We start from the raw sequence: 21622 nt of genomic DNA, 5'->3' as shown, positions 1-21622 counted from the left end.
GTCACTGCTGTGGTGCAGATTTGATCCCTGACCCAGAAACTTCCATATGCCATGGGCATGTCCAAAAAATTAAAAAAAAAAAAAAGCAGCATATACTTTGTTATTTTATCACTTAAAATGAAGGTACTTAAAATTAAACTTTAATGTTAAAATGTGATTGCATGTTAATGTATTTCTCCTTCTTTGCCCTAACTATACTTTTGCTCAAAATATATTACATTGTTTTTATTTCCTTATGTGAAAATGAAAGCATGAAATTGTGCAAACTAGCTGTACTTATTCAAGAGCAAGTATAGATTTATAGCTTCTTGTGAAGACTTGAATCACTGGCTCATCTTATATGATAATCATTCAGTTGTGGCCTTTTCATATTTATTTTTAACATAAAACAATCAATTTTTAGCAAGCTTAATGCTAGGGAAAAAGAAATTTTTTCAAGATAACCTAAATTCAATCCAAAACATAAGTATATCGTTTCCTCTGGTATTTATTTTCTGCGTCATCTTGCCCTTATAAAAATGTAATTTGGAAGTGAGCAAGTTATGGTTTTCTGTATTGAAAGCACTACAAAAATTACATACTACTTTTTCTTAGGTCTAATATTAATAATTCTGAATAAAATTTTTATGGAAGTGTTTTTTAGTGTTTATTGCAGTTTATTTATGACTCATATTGATTTTATTTTTAAAGCCATACTAGTTATCAAAATGATTAATCATAGACCTATGTGAGTATAATGACAATATATGTAACAAATATGTAATCAGACATATGCTAAGGACATACCTTTAGGAGGACATGAAGGTCAAATAGCAGGCTTTAATTATGTCTCTTTCTCTGTGCTGATATTTTCCAGGTGATGATGAAGGAGTCCAGGAAACAGCAGAATCAGATGGGGACACACAGTCAGAGAAACCAGGTCAGCCTGGAGTTGAGACAGACGACTGGGATGGACCAGGTAGGACAAAAAAAATGTTAATATTCAACCATCCGTTGCTACTATCAGGAATTCACTGTTTTTCTTACATTTTAATTATAAAACTCTTACACTCTCACCTCTGATTTTTAAAAGATTTTGTATACATTGGATACATGGGAATCTGAATAAATATCATTATTTAAAGATTTTTATCTTTGATAAATAAGCTATAAAAACCGAAGTGTTTTCTCTCCTTGGAAGTTTTCATCTTTGTTTTATTTCATACTCACACAAGAATGTAGTCAGTTGAACTTGTTTTTTCTTTGAACAGAAATCTTTTTGCTATATCCACATTCAAATCAGGCATCCTTTTAAAGCTTCAGACAAGTAACAGCACTCCAAAGAAATATTTTCAGTTTAGGCATGTTGTAAGTCAAAGATTGAATCTCACTATGTGTTCAAAGTTTTAGAAAACAACCAATATTTTGGTAATATTTTCATTTTCTTGAATGAAAATTAAACGTTATTTTAAAGACCTTGATATCTAATTATTTCAATAAAAACAAAAACTGTTAAAATATTCCAAAACGGGAACAACATTTTATATAAACATATGCAGCTCATGAGAACTCCGTGGATAAAAACCTTTATATTTGGTGCCAACTAATTTACAACTGGTGGTGTATTAATAAATGGGGACTCTTGCAATATTAGGGCTTAAGGATATGAGCGTGTTTTGAAATAGTTTGAGACATAATTTCCAAAGTAGTAACATTTTTCATTAAGAAAGATCCCTATATTTCAATCACACTTTCACCCTTGCATGACTTTGCAAATTGCTCTCTGCTGTGCGTGAAGAAGAGAGGAACTCCACTGGTAATTTTCTGAAACTAGCAGCTGGAAAATATAATGCAAACAAAAATGAAGATACAGTATATCTGATTATTATGATGTCATTTCTAATGTTATTCCTGATACAAGCAAGTGTTTGTATCCTGTATACTATGGCATAATGTTACACAAGAGTTTGGATCAAAATATTATACTTAAAGTACCGTAACACCACATTTTATGAGTGTGAAAGAAAATGCGGACATCTTCTGGCATTTCCTCCTTATTGCATAATGTTTCTGTCTTAATGTAGAGAAGAAAGTCACTTTGTTAAAAAGAAGAAAGAAAAAAAACCTTTGGAATTTTTTTTCCCTTGGGAATTACAGTTAATTTGAAAAGAGTGGGTGAACTTGGTGTTGCATGCTTCTTTACTCTTGGGATTCAGTACACATAGGCTGTTTAGACGAGTTTTTACGTTTAAATGAGATGAGATGGTCTTTCTGATATGGCTACTTGCAAAGGGTACCTTCAGGATTCTCTCAAAGGAGGAAACTTGGAAGCGTTTTGTTTTCCTCTTTGCTGAAATCTGGGATCCAGAGTGGCTCCCAGAGATTTGGGAGTGAGTAAGCAAATTTCAGGGGGTGATGAATTACTAAACAACCTACTGCACACTCAGTGCTCCCTTTTTCAGGAAGCTTTGCCAGAAATAATCTTGCAAGTTAGTTGAGAGAAAGAGAGACAGAGAGGGAGAGAGAGAGGTACAAGGGTAAAGCGTGAGGCTATCATTCAGGATAAGATTTTTCACTTTTGAGTTAAATTTAATGTATCTAATTTAATGAACTTTTATTTAGGTGATATCAGTGAAAATGTTTATAATCATTTTCTGCTTCACGTATGAATATGTAAAAACTTTAAAGGAAAAATGTGTGCCACTAAGCAGGTGTGTCTGGAGAAAATTCTTCATTTGTGTATTGTAAAGTCAACAACACTTTTTCCCTACAGGTATTTTGCAGACTAAAGGGGGATTTATTTTTTGACACCCCCTGATTAATGAAGTTGATTCATAACAAAAGATTACCTGTTGGATATTTATCTTTTAAGGTAGAATATTTGCTGCTTTCCTTCCATCAGGAGAAAGTGTATAGGACTTTTGCATGAATAGTGATTACATCAATATTTTTGCCTAAATATTTGTTATTCAAAAAAATTATTGGTGTCTTCTAACGTTAGTAAGGAGAGAAAAGTCTCCAGGTTTTAGTGGCATTTTCCAGATATTTTAGAAAATGGGCTCTGAATTCTAAAGGTTTAGGTTCAAATTTTGTATTTGCCGCTTACTTGCTGTGGATGATTTTTGGCAAGTTGCTTAAAACCTCTCTGTGTCTTTATTGCCATTTGTAAACTGTAGAAAGTAGTATTAACACCCCTTAGGGCTTTTGTGATGATTAAATCCAATCATACATATACAATGCAAATGTTTATTATTATGGCTTTGAAATTGTTGAGTTGAAGCAGAACCTTTAAAAATTATTTTCAGCATTTTTAAAAGCCCAGCGGTACGTCTGATAAAACAAGGGTAAACTTTTATAATACTTAGCATCTAGTTTTGAATTTAGCCACAAATTATCAGTTAAGATGTGAGGTAATGAACCAGGTGGGATTTCAAGGTCCAATAACTTTAAGGCCCTCCCAACTGGTCCTGATAATCACCCTAAGATAGTTGTCCCTAAAAATAGAACAGAATCAAAGGACAAGGAAATTATCTAAGGAATTTGAGGCATAGAGCTGACATCACTTAAGATGGATCAGGATTTAGCTTATTTTTAAAGTTTGATTGAAGCTGACTGCACAACTTTCTCAGAGGTGGCTCAGTTCAATAATGAATCAACCCCTGTCTGAAATGTTCTATTTTTATCAAATGCAAATTCCCTAGTGCAGGTTTTTTTTTTTTTTTCCTTATTTGTTTTTCATCTAAAATACACATTTAGTAATTACACACACCTTTTGTTAACTCTTATGATTAAGAGGAACCTAAACAATCTTTAGGAAAATTATCTTAATGTTTGCAAACACTCCTATGGTGAAATTCTTTAATGTTTAAATATTTGTAACTCTCATTTGAATACTATTCAAGTTCTTGTGAGTCTTTCACCATATGAATGGAGTGTTAGACCCACACTAAGCTGGTGAAGTTCAGGCCAGTCTTACAGTCACTACTTCATTATTTTAGTCTTTCACACATCTTTTTTCAAGTTTCATTCTTCTCTCTCGCTTTACAAAAAATTACCCTGTCATTACCTTGTGTGGAATCTAATTCATATACTTGTTATACACTATTCTTCCTTTTCATCTGTATTTGCGCTACTTCATTTATATCATTTCTATCTTCTTTTTAGTAAATACCTTTTCTTTTATCATTCTCTCAAGTACTTCAATTTGCAATATCTTATACACTCAATTATTCAATAAATAGCTATTATGCACTAATAACTGTGAAAGGTGCTGGGGAGAAGTCCAAAGATGTAATATGATGCTGTCCATACTTTCTCTTTTTGATGCCATTTCTCTCCTTTAACCTTCTTTAATTATTCATGTAATGTAGTTAGGCAGGATGCAATAATTAAGCATGTCAACCTAGAAAGTGGAGAATGGTCTAGACTGCAGAAGAAAACGCATACATTTTAGAGCCAGGCAGATCTTTCTTTGAGGAGCAAGATGACAATTTTGACCTTGTGACCTTGGGCATATTAAACAGTCAGCACGTCCGTTTCCTTATCTTTAAAATAGGGAACATAATAAGTAGTTTGAAACATTATTATAAGGATGAAGCTTGAAAGATATGATATATACAAAATATCTAGCACAGAGCTTGGGAGAGTATGGGATTTGCTAGATGTTAATGGCCTTCCCTTATGCTAGGATCTCTCACATTGGCCAATAGTTGGACTGGCCAACAGTGTTTACATCTCTGGCTCTCTCTTTTAAGAAAATCTTTAGAACTTCAATTCATGGCCAAATTTTAGAGTGCTGACTTTGGTATTTATTTAGAAGGAGACTTGGGGGAGAGAATACTGATAAATCATTATAAATTCATCATCTACATCTATGAAATGGATACCTTAAAAGTCAAATCTTACATTGACTTTAAATGCCAACTCTCTGGCTTATGTTATTAAAAGCGTAGATTTATTTTCACACTTGGGAATAATGAATAATTTGTTTTCTCTGGTCTAATATTGAATGAATCTACCATAAGGCTTACTGCAGCTGTAATTGGATTTTCCAGTTCTAATAAAGGAACATATCATGTTACTCAAATTGTACACATGAGTACATGTAGCCCCCTATAATGCGTATTAACACAAATATACAAAGATATAAAATTCTGAGCTTCTTTGACATGGACTTTTCCAGATAATCATATACTTTTATTTAAATAGATCTTGATATTTTCATGTTAAGCATTTGGGCCATTTCAGTGAAAATGAAGTAGAAAATCAGACCACCTTGTATCAAAGTTTTGAAAAATTAATAGAGTAAAATTAGAAATTATTTTTGTGTCATGTATTACAGAACAGAGCAACTTGCTGCTAGGGCAATAAGTGGAAATCTGAGTTACCATCAGAAGTATGTTATTTTGTGATAGTGTAATGCATAGGAAAGATAAAAAATACTTCTTTTGTTTATATAATGGCCTGCCACTTATGAGTTGTATGACTTGGGGTGAGTTACTAACTCTCTAAGGCCTCAGTTTTCTTGTTTATAAAATGGGGCTTGTTTTAATAACAACCTCACTAATGACATTTTCTATGTAAAACATGGAGATCATAGCTGCATAATTGCTTGATAAGTAGATCTCAATATTACTTTTAGTATCATTTCGGCAGTTGTGCCTTAGAAGCCATTATAATGCCTTATGAATGATAAGCCCAGATTGCATAGTGAATTAACTTTGCAAAATGATTTTACTGGGTAAAAATCATCACAGGGTTATATTAACTATGTTCTGCTCAACTAGATTTAAAACACAAATTCAGCTAAATAAATTTAAAAGTGAAAAAAGTAAAATTTTAAGAATAAGTGTCAAGCATAAAGTCAGCTATGTGTACTTGTTGCATCTGGACTGAAAATTGGTCAAGAAATCTGTGAAGTGGCTTCATTCCGTTGCTGTTCAACTCTGTGGATCCATACCGATGATCAGGCTAGTTCTGCTCTGTGCCTTAAATTAAACCGAGAGGATGGGGAGTGTTTTGTATAAAGTGGAATGGCAGCTGGGAGACCACTGTGAGATGGAAGCACGCACTAATGATACAGGGTTTTTTCCCTTTACTAGTCCAAAGAAGGGCTTGGAGATTACAGTGCTGATTTCGTTTCCTTTTTGATTGGGAAAATGTGGTAGATATAAGATCTGGGAAATGCCATTTGAAGTAAATTAACAGAAACCTATGAAACATAGTTAACCATAGATATAGTCTGACAGTAAGAAGAATATTGTGAGAAGCGGAGGAAATCGTAGAATGACTGTGTATTACTCTGACAGTGAATTGGTATTATCTCTGCTATCAGATAATGCAGTTATCATTAATTTTCACATTTGCATTTCAATCTTTGGAAGGAAATGACTCTTGCCGGATGAAGATAAGAGCTCTGTACCGCTATAATGAACCATCATTTTATCCCAACGCTTTGTGTCCATATGAAAATGAGGCAGGGAGAAGTGTGTGTGTGTGTGTGTGTGTGTGTGTGTGTGTGTGTGAGAGTGTGTGTGTGATGTGTGGGGGTTCAGAAAAACATTACAACAAAGTGTCAAAAATTGCTACAGACTTTTGAGCCCCTTAAGAAACAAGAGGGGGTCAAAATAAATCTTCTGTAGTGTAGTTAAGTGGATATCGGATTAAAAGATGAAAGCCTTACCCTTTGTAGTACAGAATGCCACATAAACACAGTGAAAAAGTTCTCTTTATCTTATCCCCTCACTCCAGTTTGCACTCTGATATAGAATTAGGGCACACATAAACCCAACTGAAAAAAAAAAAAAAGATAATCTGAAGGCAAAGGACTTGCGATTATTGTTTGGAAAGATACATCTTTGAGTTATAAAGAACTGCATGAATGATATCAATTTACTGTCATTATTATTATTGTTATTATTATTAATATTTATTCAGTTGTATAGGAATGGGAATTAAGGGTATTTAGACAATGGTTTATTTTAGAATTTACAAACATCTAATTTGTTTGTGCAATTTGAATTGAGAAATTCAAGGTAAAGGATAATGACTTGGGATAAAGTTTTTTTTGGACCTTTCTTTGCAGTGACCTTTTCCTCAAACACAGTACTGGAAAATAAAATACAATATCAACTTTTATCAATACATCATAATCCCAGAAAAATATATGACAACACATTCTTTCCTATCCCACACCTTGCTCCCATGGCAAAATTCATTCATCCGCCTTTTATAGTAGAAGCTCCCTTAATTAAACTAAAATTTCCACCCTTTCTCTAAAACTTCCTGATCGAGGCTGTTATGGGTTAAGTTGGGTCCCCTCACAATTCACATGTTGAAAAGTCTTAACTTCCAGTACCTCAGAATGCGATGTTATTGGGGAATGGGGCCATCACAGATGTCGGTAGTTAAGATCAGGTCACAGTGGATTAGGGTGGGCCTTTCATCCACCATGACTGGTAGCCTCATAAGGGGAAATTTGGAGAGAGACCACAGAGGCAGGGAGAAACTTTATGAGATGAAAGCATAAATTGAAATGGTGTTCCTACAGGCCGAAGAAGGCCAGAGAGCTTGCTAGCAAATCATCAGACACGAGACAAGAGGTATGAAACAGATTTTCTCACAACCAACAGAAGGAATCACTTTGCTGACATCTTGATCTTGGACTTCTGGAGTATAGACTCCAGAATTGTGAGATGGTGTGTTTATGTTATTTAAGACACCTAATGTATGGAGCTTTGTTATGGCAAACCAATACAGAGGCCTGGAGCTAGAAGGCGTGTGGACAGTCATTTGTATGCTTACCAACACTACATTGTATTGTAATCTTTAATTGATTTAAAATATTGCCTAGGAGTTCCCATCATGGCGTAGTGAAAACGAATCCAACTAAGAACCATGAGGTTGCGGGTTTGATCCCCGGCCTTGCTCAGTGGAATAAGGATCCGGCATTGCCATGAGCTGTGGTGTAGGTCGCAGATGCGGCTTGGATGTGGCTTTGCTGTGGCTCTGGCGTAGGCCGGTGGCCACAGCTCTGATTTGACCCTTAGCCTGGGAACCTCCATATGCCGCAGGTGTGGCCCTAAAAAGACACAAAGACAAAAAAAAATTGTCTAAACCACTTAATTATATTTGCAAACAAACCAAAAAAAGATATATCATGTCTATGGCAACCATGGTGAAACCTCCAAAAGATTTGATAAAAAAGAGAATAACTAAAACATTTGTGTGTGGACAAAATAACTTTAAAGAATTGGGGAGAACACTTATAAAAATATTGAAAGAAACTTACCTTACATGGTTTTCAAGTGATTTTTATATCCTCACTCTAATACACAAAGTAGAAGTTGTAGGTGAAGGATTTAAATATAGTGTATGAAAAACGGAGTATCAGTCATTGGGCTCACACGCCAATAAAAGGTCTAGGCCTTACATCAAAAGCCTGATTATTAAATGTGCTTTTGTATACTATAAGTTAAAATATAATACTCCTTTTGTTATTTTAAAATCATTCCATGGTTTGGCTATTTTAATTAACTACTCATCCCTATTTTGACCAATAATAAGGCTTCTACTGTGCATTTTCATCCTGAGTCGTAATTCTGCTTAAAATTCTCTTCCACAGGGCACTGCAGGAAGACCCTTGTCAGCAGGATGTAAGAAAAACCTTTGCTGGTTTTTATGGGGACAACCTCTTTTATTGAAATGTATGCATTAGATATTTATTTTGGCACTAAGATTTTATTTTATTCTTTGACTCAGTATTGTACCAGGAAAAGATATCTAAAAATATGATTGACTCTCGTATCTGAAAAGCTGAAAGAAAACCTAAACCATGTAATTATTTGTTTTTCTTTTTGTCTGGTTCAGAAAAGGACCTAATCAGTCCTTAATCAGAAGGTTAAGGAAAGACCAACACAATGACATACGCTAAAAGTAGGAGTTCCCTCTAAGGCACTGGGTTAAGACTCAGACAACAGCTGCTCAGAAGGTGCAGGTTCCATTCCTGGCCTGGCACAGGATCTAGTATTGAATTTGGCACTGCTGCAGCCACGGCCTAGATCTCAGCTGTGGCTTAGATTCAGTCCCTGACTCAGGAACTTCCATGTGCCACAGGTGCGGCCATTAAAAAAAGAAAAGAAAGAAATAGAAGTAATTTAAAACTATGAAAAATAAAATGTTTATGGAGACATGTCTACTTGCTATTAATGAACCACAAATTTGGAACTAGATTACTAGGAGATTATTTAAAAGGGTAATACTGATTGAGTACATGAGATAAGATACATATCTTGTGAATTAGTTATTGAGTTATATTTCCTTATTGTAGGCAGCAATACTGCATATACGTTGTTGGGTGCTTTCTATTACATCATATCAGTAGGCACATACAGTGGGTGCCCCTTTTGTCCTTTTACAATGTATCAGGTCATTCAAGTGTTTTCACATGATCCATCCATTATAAAGTTTCCCATCATCTTTCCACCTAATGAGTATTGCCAGGATCCATTGTATCATCAGAGCTTAAAAATGGTGATTTTCACATTTTATCATTCCTTCTGTATTAATAACTGATATTATTGTCTGAAAATATTTCTCTCGTCCACTATTTAGTTACCACTGAATACGGTTCATAAAGGAAACGGCAGATATATGCTTAATTCTTAATTCTTTCTCATTCCATAGCAATTTTTAGAATAGTAAAAAATTGAGTAGTGTAAGGCTGGTAAAATAAGCAGGGTTCAGATGACTCAGGGCCTTGTTGTTCATAATACTGTCATTAGTTTAAATTCAAGATCAATGTGAAGACATGTTATGTATATAAGATACATACTCAAAATTGCATTAAAATAAACTCTGCTATATGAAGAAAGGATAGAAGGACAGTAGAAATAAAGTAGTCTTGTCAAGAAGTGTAAGTGGGTTATAGAAAGAACTGGATAGATTTGAGGGTGTCATTGCATGTGGCTTGATCAGCTTAGAGTATTTTGTTGCCATTTGCTGAGGTAAGGAAAACTGAAGGAAAGGTATGTTTGAGGGGAAAGATGAATTGGATTTTAATAGGTCGTTTGTGGTTTTTGTGAGACATCCAAGCAGAGCTGTTGAGTAGAACTTTGGTAATATAGGCCAGATATTTGGAGAGAGGCCTGGTCTATAGATGTAAATTGGAGAGTCAGTATTGTATGCAGGGCAATGGAATTCATGGGAGTGGATGGGCGTGTATTTAAGAGGATGTATAAGAGGTCATGTCCAAGCTTCTTGGACATGAAGCTTGAAGAACTCCTATCTAGCAGAAGAATAGAGGAAGAAGGGCCATCAAGAGCGTCTGATAAGGAGGGATCAGACAAGATAGGGAGAAACCAGAGAATGTGATAGTTTTAAGGAGGAAGGAGTCATGCTTGGGTTAAATGCTGCTGAGAGGTCAAGACTGAGATTTAAAGACTCTCCGTGAAATGAGTGCCATATGGTTATTAGTCATTTTAACTAGATCTATTTTAGCGGAACTCTGGTGACCAAAACCAGGCTGTGGGAGGTTCAAGTGGGCGTGAAAGACAAGCAAATCAAGTTAGCTATTGGAAACACCTCTCCTGAGTATTCTTGGTAGATCAGGAGAAAATGTATTTGGGTTCTGCGAAACTGTTTATTGATAAAATTGTTCTTCACTCTTTTATTTCCACTTCAGAATTTTTCAAACTCCATTAACATTTATAAATTGTTTTAAAGTTATTTTTTTTTCCTGTCCCTACCATGTCTTCATGCTTTGTGTAATACATTTTGTCAAATTTTATCATTTCAACTTTTATTTTTGTCTTTTTAGGGCTGCACCTGCGGCATATGGAGGGTCCCAGGCTAGAGGTCAAATTGGAGCTGTAGCCACTGACCTATACCACAGCTCATGGCAATGCCAGATCCTTAACCCACTGAGCAAGGCTAGGGATCAAACCTGCATCTTCATGGATCCTAGTCAGATTCATTTCTGCTGAGCCACGATGGGAACTCCCTCATTTCAGCTTTTATCTCCTAATAACTAGTTTGCCAATTGTATGGATATTTTTTGAGTTTTATCATTTTTTAATGTAATTGATATGCTTAATTTAATAATAATACATAATAGTTTATTATAAATTTAATGTGGGTCAGAGGTGTGCTTTCCCTTCTTGCTAGTATTCAAACTGATAACAGCAATTTTTTTCTACCATTTTTTTTGTTGTTTTAATCTCAACAGTATACTTGGACCTTGGGGGTTATTATATCTTTGTCTTCATAATAAACTCCTACACTATTTCCAAGATCGATACTTGGAGCATGCAATTTATTCATTCATAAGTATAATTTGCATATGCTTGCCAGATCTTATACTTCTTGCCCTGCACCTTTGCAAACCCACATGGAGTTAATTAATCTAGTTCACACACTTACTGAAGAATGCCTGTGTCCCATACTCCCAAGGATAAAAAAATGACTTAGACTCAGACTACCTTCAAAAAGTACAAAGAAGACAAATGATGAGATTATTAAAATTCATTGCTATAGATTCTGTTGTAGAGGCATGTGCAGTGTTCAGTGGTAGCATGAGAGGAAGGTCATCTACCACAAAGTGGAGGGGATGGTGTGAAGATGGCTGAGGGATCAGCTTGCACAGAGGGAGAAGGGAAAGGTTTCTGGTACTGGTGGTGAGACAGGTTGCTGATGATACGGCAGAAGCAGTAATGATCTCTTTAGGTTGTCCCAAGGACAGAGTGGTTGGTTCATTTGAATGCGCTCTGATGGAAGGGAAATGTTTAGTTTTTTGAAAAATATCATTTCATAGCATATATAGTAAACTTGCTGCCATTTTGCCTGTGTAGAAGCTTCCACTTTCCTTTTAAACCTGCCCTACCATTCCACTGTTACCTAGAAGGTGGTACCTTCCTGTAACTCTTGGATCTGAGGAATGGAGAGGCTTTCTAAAAGATAACAGAAACTAAAATATCTTCAAGTCATGCATGGGAATCCATGATGAATATTGGTTGCATCTATAAACTGTTAAAAAAGAACAAAAAGAAAGAGTTTGTCAAAGGCTCAGCAAAGAAACCAGAAACCTGATTGTAATCCAGGCTATTTCTTGGAAATGCAAAGGGTCTCTGGTGGTGTACCTGGCATAACTTCTTGTCTGGTGTCTGGAAGTGGGACTAGCTCTTGAAGGTTCTTGGAGGCTTTACGGGGAATAAGGAAGAAATACTCAATGGGGAGACTCTGAACTTCTTGCTGACAGTAGAGTCCTACTTGGCAGAATTTCTGTGGGCCATATTTTACATGTACTTCTAATAAAATTGCAAAGTGCTGCGTGTTTTTTTTTTTAATTATTGAGTACATTGTCATATACGGGAAAGTAGTGAAAATAACGTATTTGATGGTAAACATAAGTTTATATTTAATACACAGAGAATCTAATATCTTATTCTGAGTTTTCATGGCAGAACCTCTTGACACTAACAAGAAGCGTAGCATTCTTTTTTAACTGACACCCTGGGTGAAAGTAGTCACAAGCCTTTCTGATTGAATGATATTTTAAGAAATTCTTTGAGGGTTTTTTCTCATTTTTTTTTCATATTATTTAGTCAAGATTGTTTCATTTTTTAACATATTAATAATGTAAAATGAAAAGAATAAATACACAAGCACATTCTAATAAGAATGGAAACATGGCATTTGTTTTTACAGAATTAAGCAAGGTGGAAGCCAGACAGATAATATAAAAATGACTGAGTATCTGAGATTGACAGCACTTTTTTTAGTATGTAGTTTATGTAAACAATACATTATTTAATTTTATGATATTTAAAATTATATTTTCTATATAAAAGCAGTGCAAACTAGCCAAAAGAAAAGAAAAATGAGCAGAAGACATTTTCTGCCATTGGGGTGTTTGCTCTTTCAGTTACCTCTACCCATTTTCTTCTTTAAACTCGATGTTCTTCAAGAAAAGTACCATCTTTCTCAGTAATAATCCTTACTCTGAAAATTGAATAAAGGGGGTTGAATGTATAAACAATAATTATCATAATGTGATTAATGCAATAGGGTTATAATGTTAAATTGGGTAATAAATGATGTAAAATTTTAAATTGTTATGCTTGCAATTTCTAATACTAAAGCTGGAAATAATGACTTCTAAAGCAGTTTTATTATAAAAGAAGTTACTTTAGTGGCATTTCTTAATTATGCAAATATAAGAACCAGGGTTTTTCAAGCTGCATATGGGAGTCCTTTGTCTCTTTGGGATGAATACTTGCTGTTTTGGAGATCTCAAAGCTTCTGAGAGAGGGAACTGGGATGAAGGGCTAATTCACATATGCAGCCTGTGGGGCTTTCTGTGTGGCAGTCAACCAAACTCCACCACTTCTTCCCCCAACTGTCGTTTATGTTAGTCCGCTCAGGCTGCCATAAATGGCAGACTAAATGGCTTGAACAACAGAAATTTATTTTCCTATAATTCTGGAGGCTGAAGGTCCAAGATCAAGAGGATGGTGGGTTTCTGGTGAGCCCGCTCTTCATGATTTGTAGACAGCTACCTCCTTGCTATGTCTGGACATGGTTTTTCGTCTGTGCATGCACACTGTTGATGTCTCTTTCCCAGTCCTACTGGATTAGTGCTCTATACTTATGACCTCATTTAACCATAATTACTCCAGTAATGGCCCTGTCTCCAAATCAAGTGACATTGGGAGTTAGGGCTTCAACCTATGAATCTTGGAAGAGTCACAGTTCAGGTTGTGAATAATAGATTTTATTGGGGTGGCCTTAACCAAAGTCTCTTGGCAAGGTAAGCACCTCTTGGAAAATGGAAGATTTGAGGAAGGCAGGCAAAAGCCAGGACTCAACAGCAGGGCTTTAGGTTTTGAGAAAGAGAAGGCTATTTTTCCTATCCTTGAGAGGCCGGCTAACATGTCCTAGAGTCCTGCTCTGCTCAAGAATGGTCGATCTGAGATGTCTTGTGAACTAAGTGAAATGAACCCTGAAGACCCAAGGGAACACCATGGCAGATTGTACATGACCTGAGCCCCACTTGGGTGTCTCCTTAGTGAAGAAAGGGAACCCACCAACCTTGGGAGACCTGTATTCAATGGCAGCATGAAGGAATAAGAGAGCAAACCAGGAGCTCCAGTGGCCTAATTAATATCTTGGAATGCCACTGGCTTTTGGGGATTCTTGGAGATTTTGGAGGGAATAAAGAAAAAGTTCTTGGGAGTTCCCATTGTTGCTCAGTGGAAACTAACTCATCTTAGTATCCATGAAGATGTGTGTTTGATCCCTGGTCCTGCTCAGTGGGTTAAGGGTCCAGCGGTGCCTTGTGAGCTGTGGTGTAGGTCACAGATGTGGCTTGGATCCCGCATTGCTGTGACTGTGATGTAGGCTGGAAGCTGCAGCTCTGATTCAACCGCTGGCCTGGGAGCTTCCATGTGCCACAGTTGTGGCCATAAAAAGGAAAAAACAAACAAAAACTCTTAAGAGGGTGAAGCTTAACTTCTTGCTGATAGAAATTTTACCCCAAGCTAAAGAATGAGGACATACGTGTCGCAGAGGAACATAAAGGAAACCCAGAGAAAGAGTACTCGCCTCTGCTCTGGGAGGCCAGTAAGGCCTCTTTACTTTGTAAGCATAGAAGCATTTAACTGATGGAAAGAGAGAAGAGGGTAGAGACATCTCAACATTCCAAGCAGAGGAAGTATAATTCACTTACATTATATGGGTGGTGAATTGCAGTTAGGAGTGAGATTATTAAACATCTAGGCCGCAGCCTATTGCGCTACTTCTGATCAGAATGCAATAGAGATTTTGGTAATAAAAGTTGCCAGCATCTTTAATAAATATTTGTGATTTGTGTTCAAAACGGGTTTAAAATGGTGAAGGAAGGAAGAAGGATCCCTGCACCCCCCAAACCCAAGCATAGGAAAGCAGTGATCTGGAAGTGGATCTGGGGAGCAGGCCAGCAAGAGCTTGACTCGTGAGTCTCTGCTCTGAATCACTGTCTTACATACCACACACACACACACACACACACACACACACACACATTCATTTTTCTGAGCAATGTAAAACCAAGTTTTCTCATGAACCTTTATCCTTATGCTGCTTTGTTCATTGTGAAAAAATATTTTAACTCTTTTAAGTTCTTAAATTTAATGATTATCTTCACATTTTATATTAAATTTGAAAATAAATATCAGATTTTAAAAAGTATTCAACTATATCTAATAAACCTTTTCTCCCCAGTTTTGACATATTTATGTGTATTATGGGAAAATTATTTTATTCTAAAGAACAAGTAGATTCCTTTGAAAAGCCAAAATTATTCATTTTTTAAAAAAATCATAATTACAATTGTGTGGCAAAATTAATTTTCTATAAAATAGGTTTTTCCTGTCTGGAAAATGGAAGTGAATTATTTTACAAACTTACATAACTTAAGGCTAACATTTCATGCCAATAACTCATGATTAATACATAATAGAATAATTCAACACATTTTAAAATTAAAGAAGAGGTTGTTAACTCAGCTTTCTAGCCTTTACTCATTTTTTTTTAACTTTTGTAAGTAAACGTAATAGAATAAAAAATAGTTATCAGATAGTTTGATAAAGTAAAATGAAAATGGCATTATATGTAACATAAAATTGCAGGAAGTATTTCAATCATTGTTTAAAAGTACATGAAACTAATAATACTTTTGATTCTCTTTGGGCCTCATTTATTATTATTAAACCTATGTAATTCAAGACATTTCATCCATTGGGACCAGGCAGTCATTCTCAGAAATCCTAAAACATATCAATGAATGTACTGATAAAGATAAAATCAGTAAATCAGATGAGTTAAAGCATTTATTTTTCAGAGTGTTATTCCCTGGAATGTTCAAAATGAAACCCATCTAGAATTAATATTGAGGTCATATAACTCTGTTCTGGGCAATTTTCCTCCTCCATGAACTTTTTAACTCTTCTCTTTCCAGTCCTGTCTCTTCTCCCTAATATTTCTTGAGCGTTTACGGTGTGCTCGTCACTGGCATAGGCATGAGAACCATAAGAGCAAACAGAGCCTCATTGTTTTCCCTCATAACGTCTCTAGGAATATTGTCTCCTTCTTGACCAATGAGGAAACTGAGGCACGGGAAGTTAAGTAACTTGCCTAAGGTTACAAAGCAAATAGTCATAGGATTGAAATGAAACAGCTTGACCCTGGAGAGTGTGCTTGTCATGCTACATTTTCTCTATTTTTCATTAGTTCATTAGTTTGTGACATTATTTTCACATCCCTTCACCTAACTGAGGTTCTGTCTTTTTCCTTCCCTAAAATACAAACAAGGAAAATATGTTTTATCTTTTATTAAGTTTAATTTATCCTTTGACACAATTTTTTTGTGAACTCTAAGGCTTTCTTTCTAGCACACAACTTATAATTACTATGTTTAATTTATCATTTCTCTGGCTTCATCCTGGAAAACACGCATAATCTGCAGCACTACCATTTATTGAGCATCCTGGCTCTAGTCACTAATGCCATCTTTAATAGCTGAGGAAATTGAGGCTCAAAAATTTAAATCTGAGGCATACCTCAGAAATGCTGTGGGTTCTGTTCCAGATCACCTCAGTAAGACAAATGTCACAATAAAACAAGTCACACAAATTTTTGATTTCCTAGTGCATTAAAAATTTTGTTTACATTATATGTAGTCTATTGTGTGCAGGAGCATTGTGTCCACAAAAGAATGTACATACTTCAAAAATTCTTTAGTGCTAAAAAATTCGAGGCATCCTCTGACCCTTCATAAGCAGTAGTACTAATATCAAAATCACTGATCACAGGTCACCATAATAAATAAAATCATAATGAAAAAGTTAGAAATGTCGCAAGAATTACCAAAATGCGAGACCTGAGGTGAGCAAATACTATTGGAAAAAATGGTGCTGATAGATTTGCTCGACACAATGTTGTCACAAACCTTCAATTTGTAAAAAACGCAGTATCTACAAAGCTCAATAAAGCAAAGCACAGTAAAGTGAGGTGTGTATGTAATAAGAAGTCATCCAGCAAGAATTCTGATTGAGAGTGGTCATCAATAATCCTGCCAATATTCCTCAGGAGGGCTTTTTTTTTTTTTTCTAGGTGCCGTGCACAGTAATGCCATTGGCTACCTCCTTTAATCCTCATAGCATATCTAATAGATTATCCCTATTTTATACATGAAGACCTTAAGTCTTAAAGTAATTAGGTAGTGTACCTAGTTCCCACACTGCATATAGGGGTGGGTAGCTTCCCTAGTTTCAGATTGATAGTAAGGTCAAGCTTATAGGAGTGGTGGGGTATGGAAGATACATTCTGAGATGAAAATTGCTTTCAAATTCTGCTCCTGCACTTAACAGCTCAGTAAATGTGGGCAAGTTACATCCTCTTTCTGCGCATTACCCCTCTCATCTGTAAAATGGGAGTGCTGTGTACAGTGAGCCCTCACTATCTTCAGGTTCCAGATCTCTGAATTCAACCAACGTGGATAGAAAATACTCAGAAAAAAGCAGAGCTCGAATTTGCTATACCAGCAACTAATTACATAGCACATTCATTATGTTTATAGCTATTTATATAATATTTACATTGTATTAGTTATTATAAGTAATCTAGACTTAAATATTTGCAAAGATGTATGTAGCTTACATGCAAATACTATACCATTTTATATTAGGAACTTGAGAATCTGAAGATTTTGGTATCCACAGTGAAAAGTCCTGTAAACAATTCCCTGTGTATACCGAGGGATGACTGTACCTCCTTCATAGGGTTTTGCGAGCATTAATTACACTGGTGAAACACTGAAAAGTGTCTGGCCCAGAGTAAGTGATGTAGTCAAGGTTTTTTGTTTCTTGTTTTTTGTTTTTCCTTGTTTTTTTCTGTCTTTTTTTTTTTGTTGTTGTTGTTGTTGTTGTTGTTGCTATTTCTTGGGCCGCTCCCGCGGCATATGGAGGTTCCCAGGCTAGGGGTCGAATTGGAGCTGTAGCCACCGGCCTACGCCAGAGCCACAGCAACGCGGGATCCGAGCCTTGTCTGCAACCTACACCACAGCTCACGGCAACGCCGGATCGTTAACCCACTGAGCAAGGGCAGGGACCGAACCCGCAACCTCATGGTTCCTAGTCGGATTCGTTAACCACTGCGCCACGACGGGAACTCCCTTTTCTGTCTTAAATCTTGCTTTGTCCTTGTTTCTTCTTCTCCATTAGATTTCTTTAGGTTTTACCTGGCCCAAGAAGTAGTGAGTCACTTTGTGTCCAGTTTGTTCAGAAAACCAGGGTCTTGTATAGGATTCAACTTCCTTGATTATCATAAAACTTTCAGGTGCATATGAAGTGTGAAAGTATTTTGGGTTTTAAAAAAGGTAGCTTATGGAGTTCCTGTCGTGGTGCAGTGGTTAGCGAATCCAACTAGGAACCATGAGGTTTCGGGTTCGATCCCTGGCCTTGCTCAGTGGGTTAAGGATCTGGCGTTGCCGTGAGCTGTGGTGTAGGTTGCAGGCGTGGCTCGGATCCCGCGTTGCTGTGGCTCTGGTGTTGGCCGGTGGCTACAGCTTCGATTTGACCCCTAGCCTGGGAACCTCCATATGCCGTGGGAGCGGCCCCCAAAAATGGCAAAAAGACAAAAAAAAAAAAGTAACTTAGGTATTTGTTGCTTATGCTTAGTCTTATTCCACAAAGGATTTGGAGTGACTTATGAAAAATATGAACTATAAAATGATAGCATAAATTATTACAGTAGATAAAAGAAAACATGAACAGAAAAATAATAGAAGAAAGGGTGCTGTAATTACATGGCTAGCTAAACCATAGAATCCAAGGTAGTTGCCCCAAATTCTCACTTCTTGACTGGGTTTTCTTTTTTTCCTCCTAAGGGCCTGCACTACGTTTCCACCTCTCTTTCCTTTTCCTCTTTTCTTCTTGGGCCCTGCCTTCTCACACCTCTTCAGATATACTTACTGAATTGCTCTCATGAGATCTCTATTCTCATTTGGCTCTGTTGAAACTGAGTTGGAAAGAGGAAAGTGCAGAATGTTACCTTCCTCCTGTGTTTTCAAATAACCACAACCTTGGCAACTTTTCACTGTATGCTTTTTTAAAAAAATTCCTTCATAAAAAGTCAACTATACTCTTATCATTATCTTAATAAAAACTCCACTGAGGAAATGAATCCCACAGGACTGGAAAAAGTAAAGTTTGAGGTGAATGGTGGATGACACCAGTATTCAATAGGGAGCTCTTAAAAATAGACCAAATGCTTAAAATGTCTTTGCGGTTTTCAATTTGTAAGAAAAAGATTTCATTAGAGGGGAAGGGAGAGCGAACACCATTAGTCGGAATGTTGGAGAATGCAGGCTCCTGATGAGACCAGCGGAGAAGACAAACTAAGTGTACGGATGCAGATTAGGCCTCAGAACATGAGGGCGTAAAAGGGATTTAATAGTGGGGTGGATTATAGAAATCCATGTAACAATGTTAAATAATTATAGTTCCAGCCGAGATCAAAGCGGTGCTGATTGAACGCCCTCAAGCTGTTAACATGAAGTATCTTGAAGGGAAAAAAAACCCTGGCCTCAGAGATTGGTCAGCCTGGGCAAACAATGTCTGTGATCTGTAGAAGTTCCAGCTCTATTGAAGGCACCACTTGTGGGGGAGGAAGAATGGAGGGAGCTTGTGAGGGAATTTCTTCCTTTGGAGCTCGATATGATATTATAACTGACTTTTAATGCTGTTCGTAATTGGGTTGAAATTGTTCAGACAATATGTGATTAACCCTTTCTTTTGGAGGGTGGAGAGAAGACTCACTCATATTGCAGATGTCAATTCTGTAACTGACTGAATTACCACTCTTGGTTTTTCTCTTTGAGGAAAATTTCACTTTTGCTGCATATACCAGATATTAACTGTAGGTAAGCTTACCTGAAAAAAAAAAAGATTCTAATGGAAGACATGTTTATCTGCAGAAGGAGCAAAAATACTTTGACTAGCAAGGGGGAAAAAAAATGAGACTACATTCATTTGTGGATTTGTTTGTTTTTGTAATGTTCCCAGGACATTATAAAATATAGACTTATGAAGGAGTTGAAAGTATCAAATGAGACAGCAATTAAATTAACCCCAGTCGCAATTAGTTTTGGACTAATTTAATGTAGAACTATATTTATGTCAAAACAGCTATCTATCTTCTATCTATCTATCTATCTATCTATCTATCTATCTATCTATCTATCTATCTATCTGTTATATGATAAAGGAAAGAGATAAGCATGGTTTTTATACCTTACAGGGACATCTTTACTTACTTTTCAAAAATGAAATTATTAGTTTTAAGTAAAATGTAAAGCCAGCAAGTATTAAAACCAGCTTGTAGAAACTATACTTCCACATTTTACATTATCCTTTAAAATAACAGCTAGATATATTTGACTCATTAGTTGAACTACATAGTTGACATGATGAATTGAATTATATAGTTGAAAAGCCGACTATTTGCAAATGTGTTTTGTGACACTGGATATTGCGGCTAGAATTTCACTTGGGGTGGATTAAAACAGATATTTCAGTCAGACACATGGCATTTCTAATACAATGACAGTTTTAAGATTTAGGATGTTTGGGACTGAGCTAGTTACCTCATTTTAAATTTTGAAAACCTTTATGTTAGGAGATGAAATATTGATCTAAACATTTGATAATAAATATTTTTGCATCAGGTAATAGGTAGGTAATGGCTTCTTGAGGGAAAATTGTTTTTGGGTAGACAAAAATTTGAATTTTTTATTGGAATAATTTAATAAAATTTTTCTTTCTTTTTTTTTTTTTTTTTTGTCTTTTTGCTATTTCTTTGGGCTGCTCCCACGGCATATGAAGGTTCCCGGGCTAGGGGTCAAATTGGAGCTGTAGCCACCGGCCTACACCAGAGCCACAGCAACTCGGGATCCGAGCCTTGTCTGCAACCTACACCACAGCTCACGGCAACGCCGGATCGTTAACCCACTGAGCAAGGGCAGGGACTGAACCCGCGACCTCATGGTTCCTAGTCGGATTCGTTAACCACTGTGCCACGACGGGAACTCTTTTCTTTTCTTTTTTTTTTTTTTTTTTTTAATTTTTCTAAGTCAAGTACATTTGCTTAAACAGTCAGTCAAGCATGTTTTAAGGATGACGACTTTCTGCTGTATGTCTCCTTCTGTTGTAGGAAATAACCAGTATTAAAGATAATACCTCATTAAATCTGAGTGATAAATGGTTTAACTTCATGGCTTTTCTTAGGTAGAGGTTTTATGACATTGCATTTAATTTTTAATATTTTAATATGAATGCATTTTCCTTGCCAAACTAATCTCTACTTTTATAGGGGTACAGATGTGTTAGCTGTAACATTTTTTGTCATCTGTGGAAAACATCATATCTCATCTGTAAAATATTATTTTAAAATCATATTCATGTGGTCCTGGAGAAGATGATAAGAAATTATAGGATTAAACTCTTAATGAGTATATGTTGAATATTCTCAAAACAGTTTAAAACAATAATAAAAATATAAATTAAGACAGTTTCTACAAGCTACTAGCTAATTATTCGTCAATTTTATGGTT

The 21622-nt window shown here is 36.0% G+C and overlaps 1 protein-coding gene across 1 annotated transcript in view; it reads left to right on the top strand.

Moving 5' to 3' along the window:
• The window catches only part of ZFPM2 (zinc finger protein, FOG family member 2), a gene marked incomplete at its 5' end in the record, with an annotated part of 382811 nt that overhangs the window by 23091 nt on the left and 338098 nt on the right, over positions 1-21622 (top strand). The window contains 1 exon segment of the mRNA NM_001195374.1: positions 857-958. Within this exon segment, the coding sequence (NP_001182303.1) occupies positions 857-958 (102 nt within the window).

Source organism: Sus scrofa, chromosome 4 (assembly GCF_054392235.1).
Source record: "Sus scrofa isolate SSC_HxYL_T2T_F1_AM1 chromosome 4, Sscrofa_HxYL_maternal_Yorkshire_Landrace_v2.0, whole genome shotgun sequence".
NCBI classification, from domain to species: Eukaryota; Metazoa; Chordata; class Mammalia; order Artiodactyla; family Suidae; genus Sus; species Sus scrofa.
This window is presented reverse-complemented; position numbering and strand designations above follow the sequence as displayed.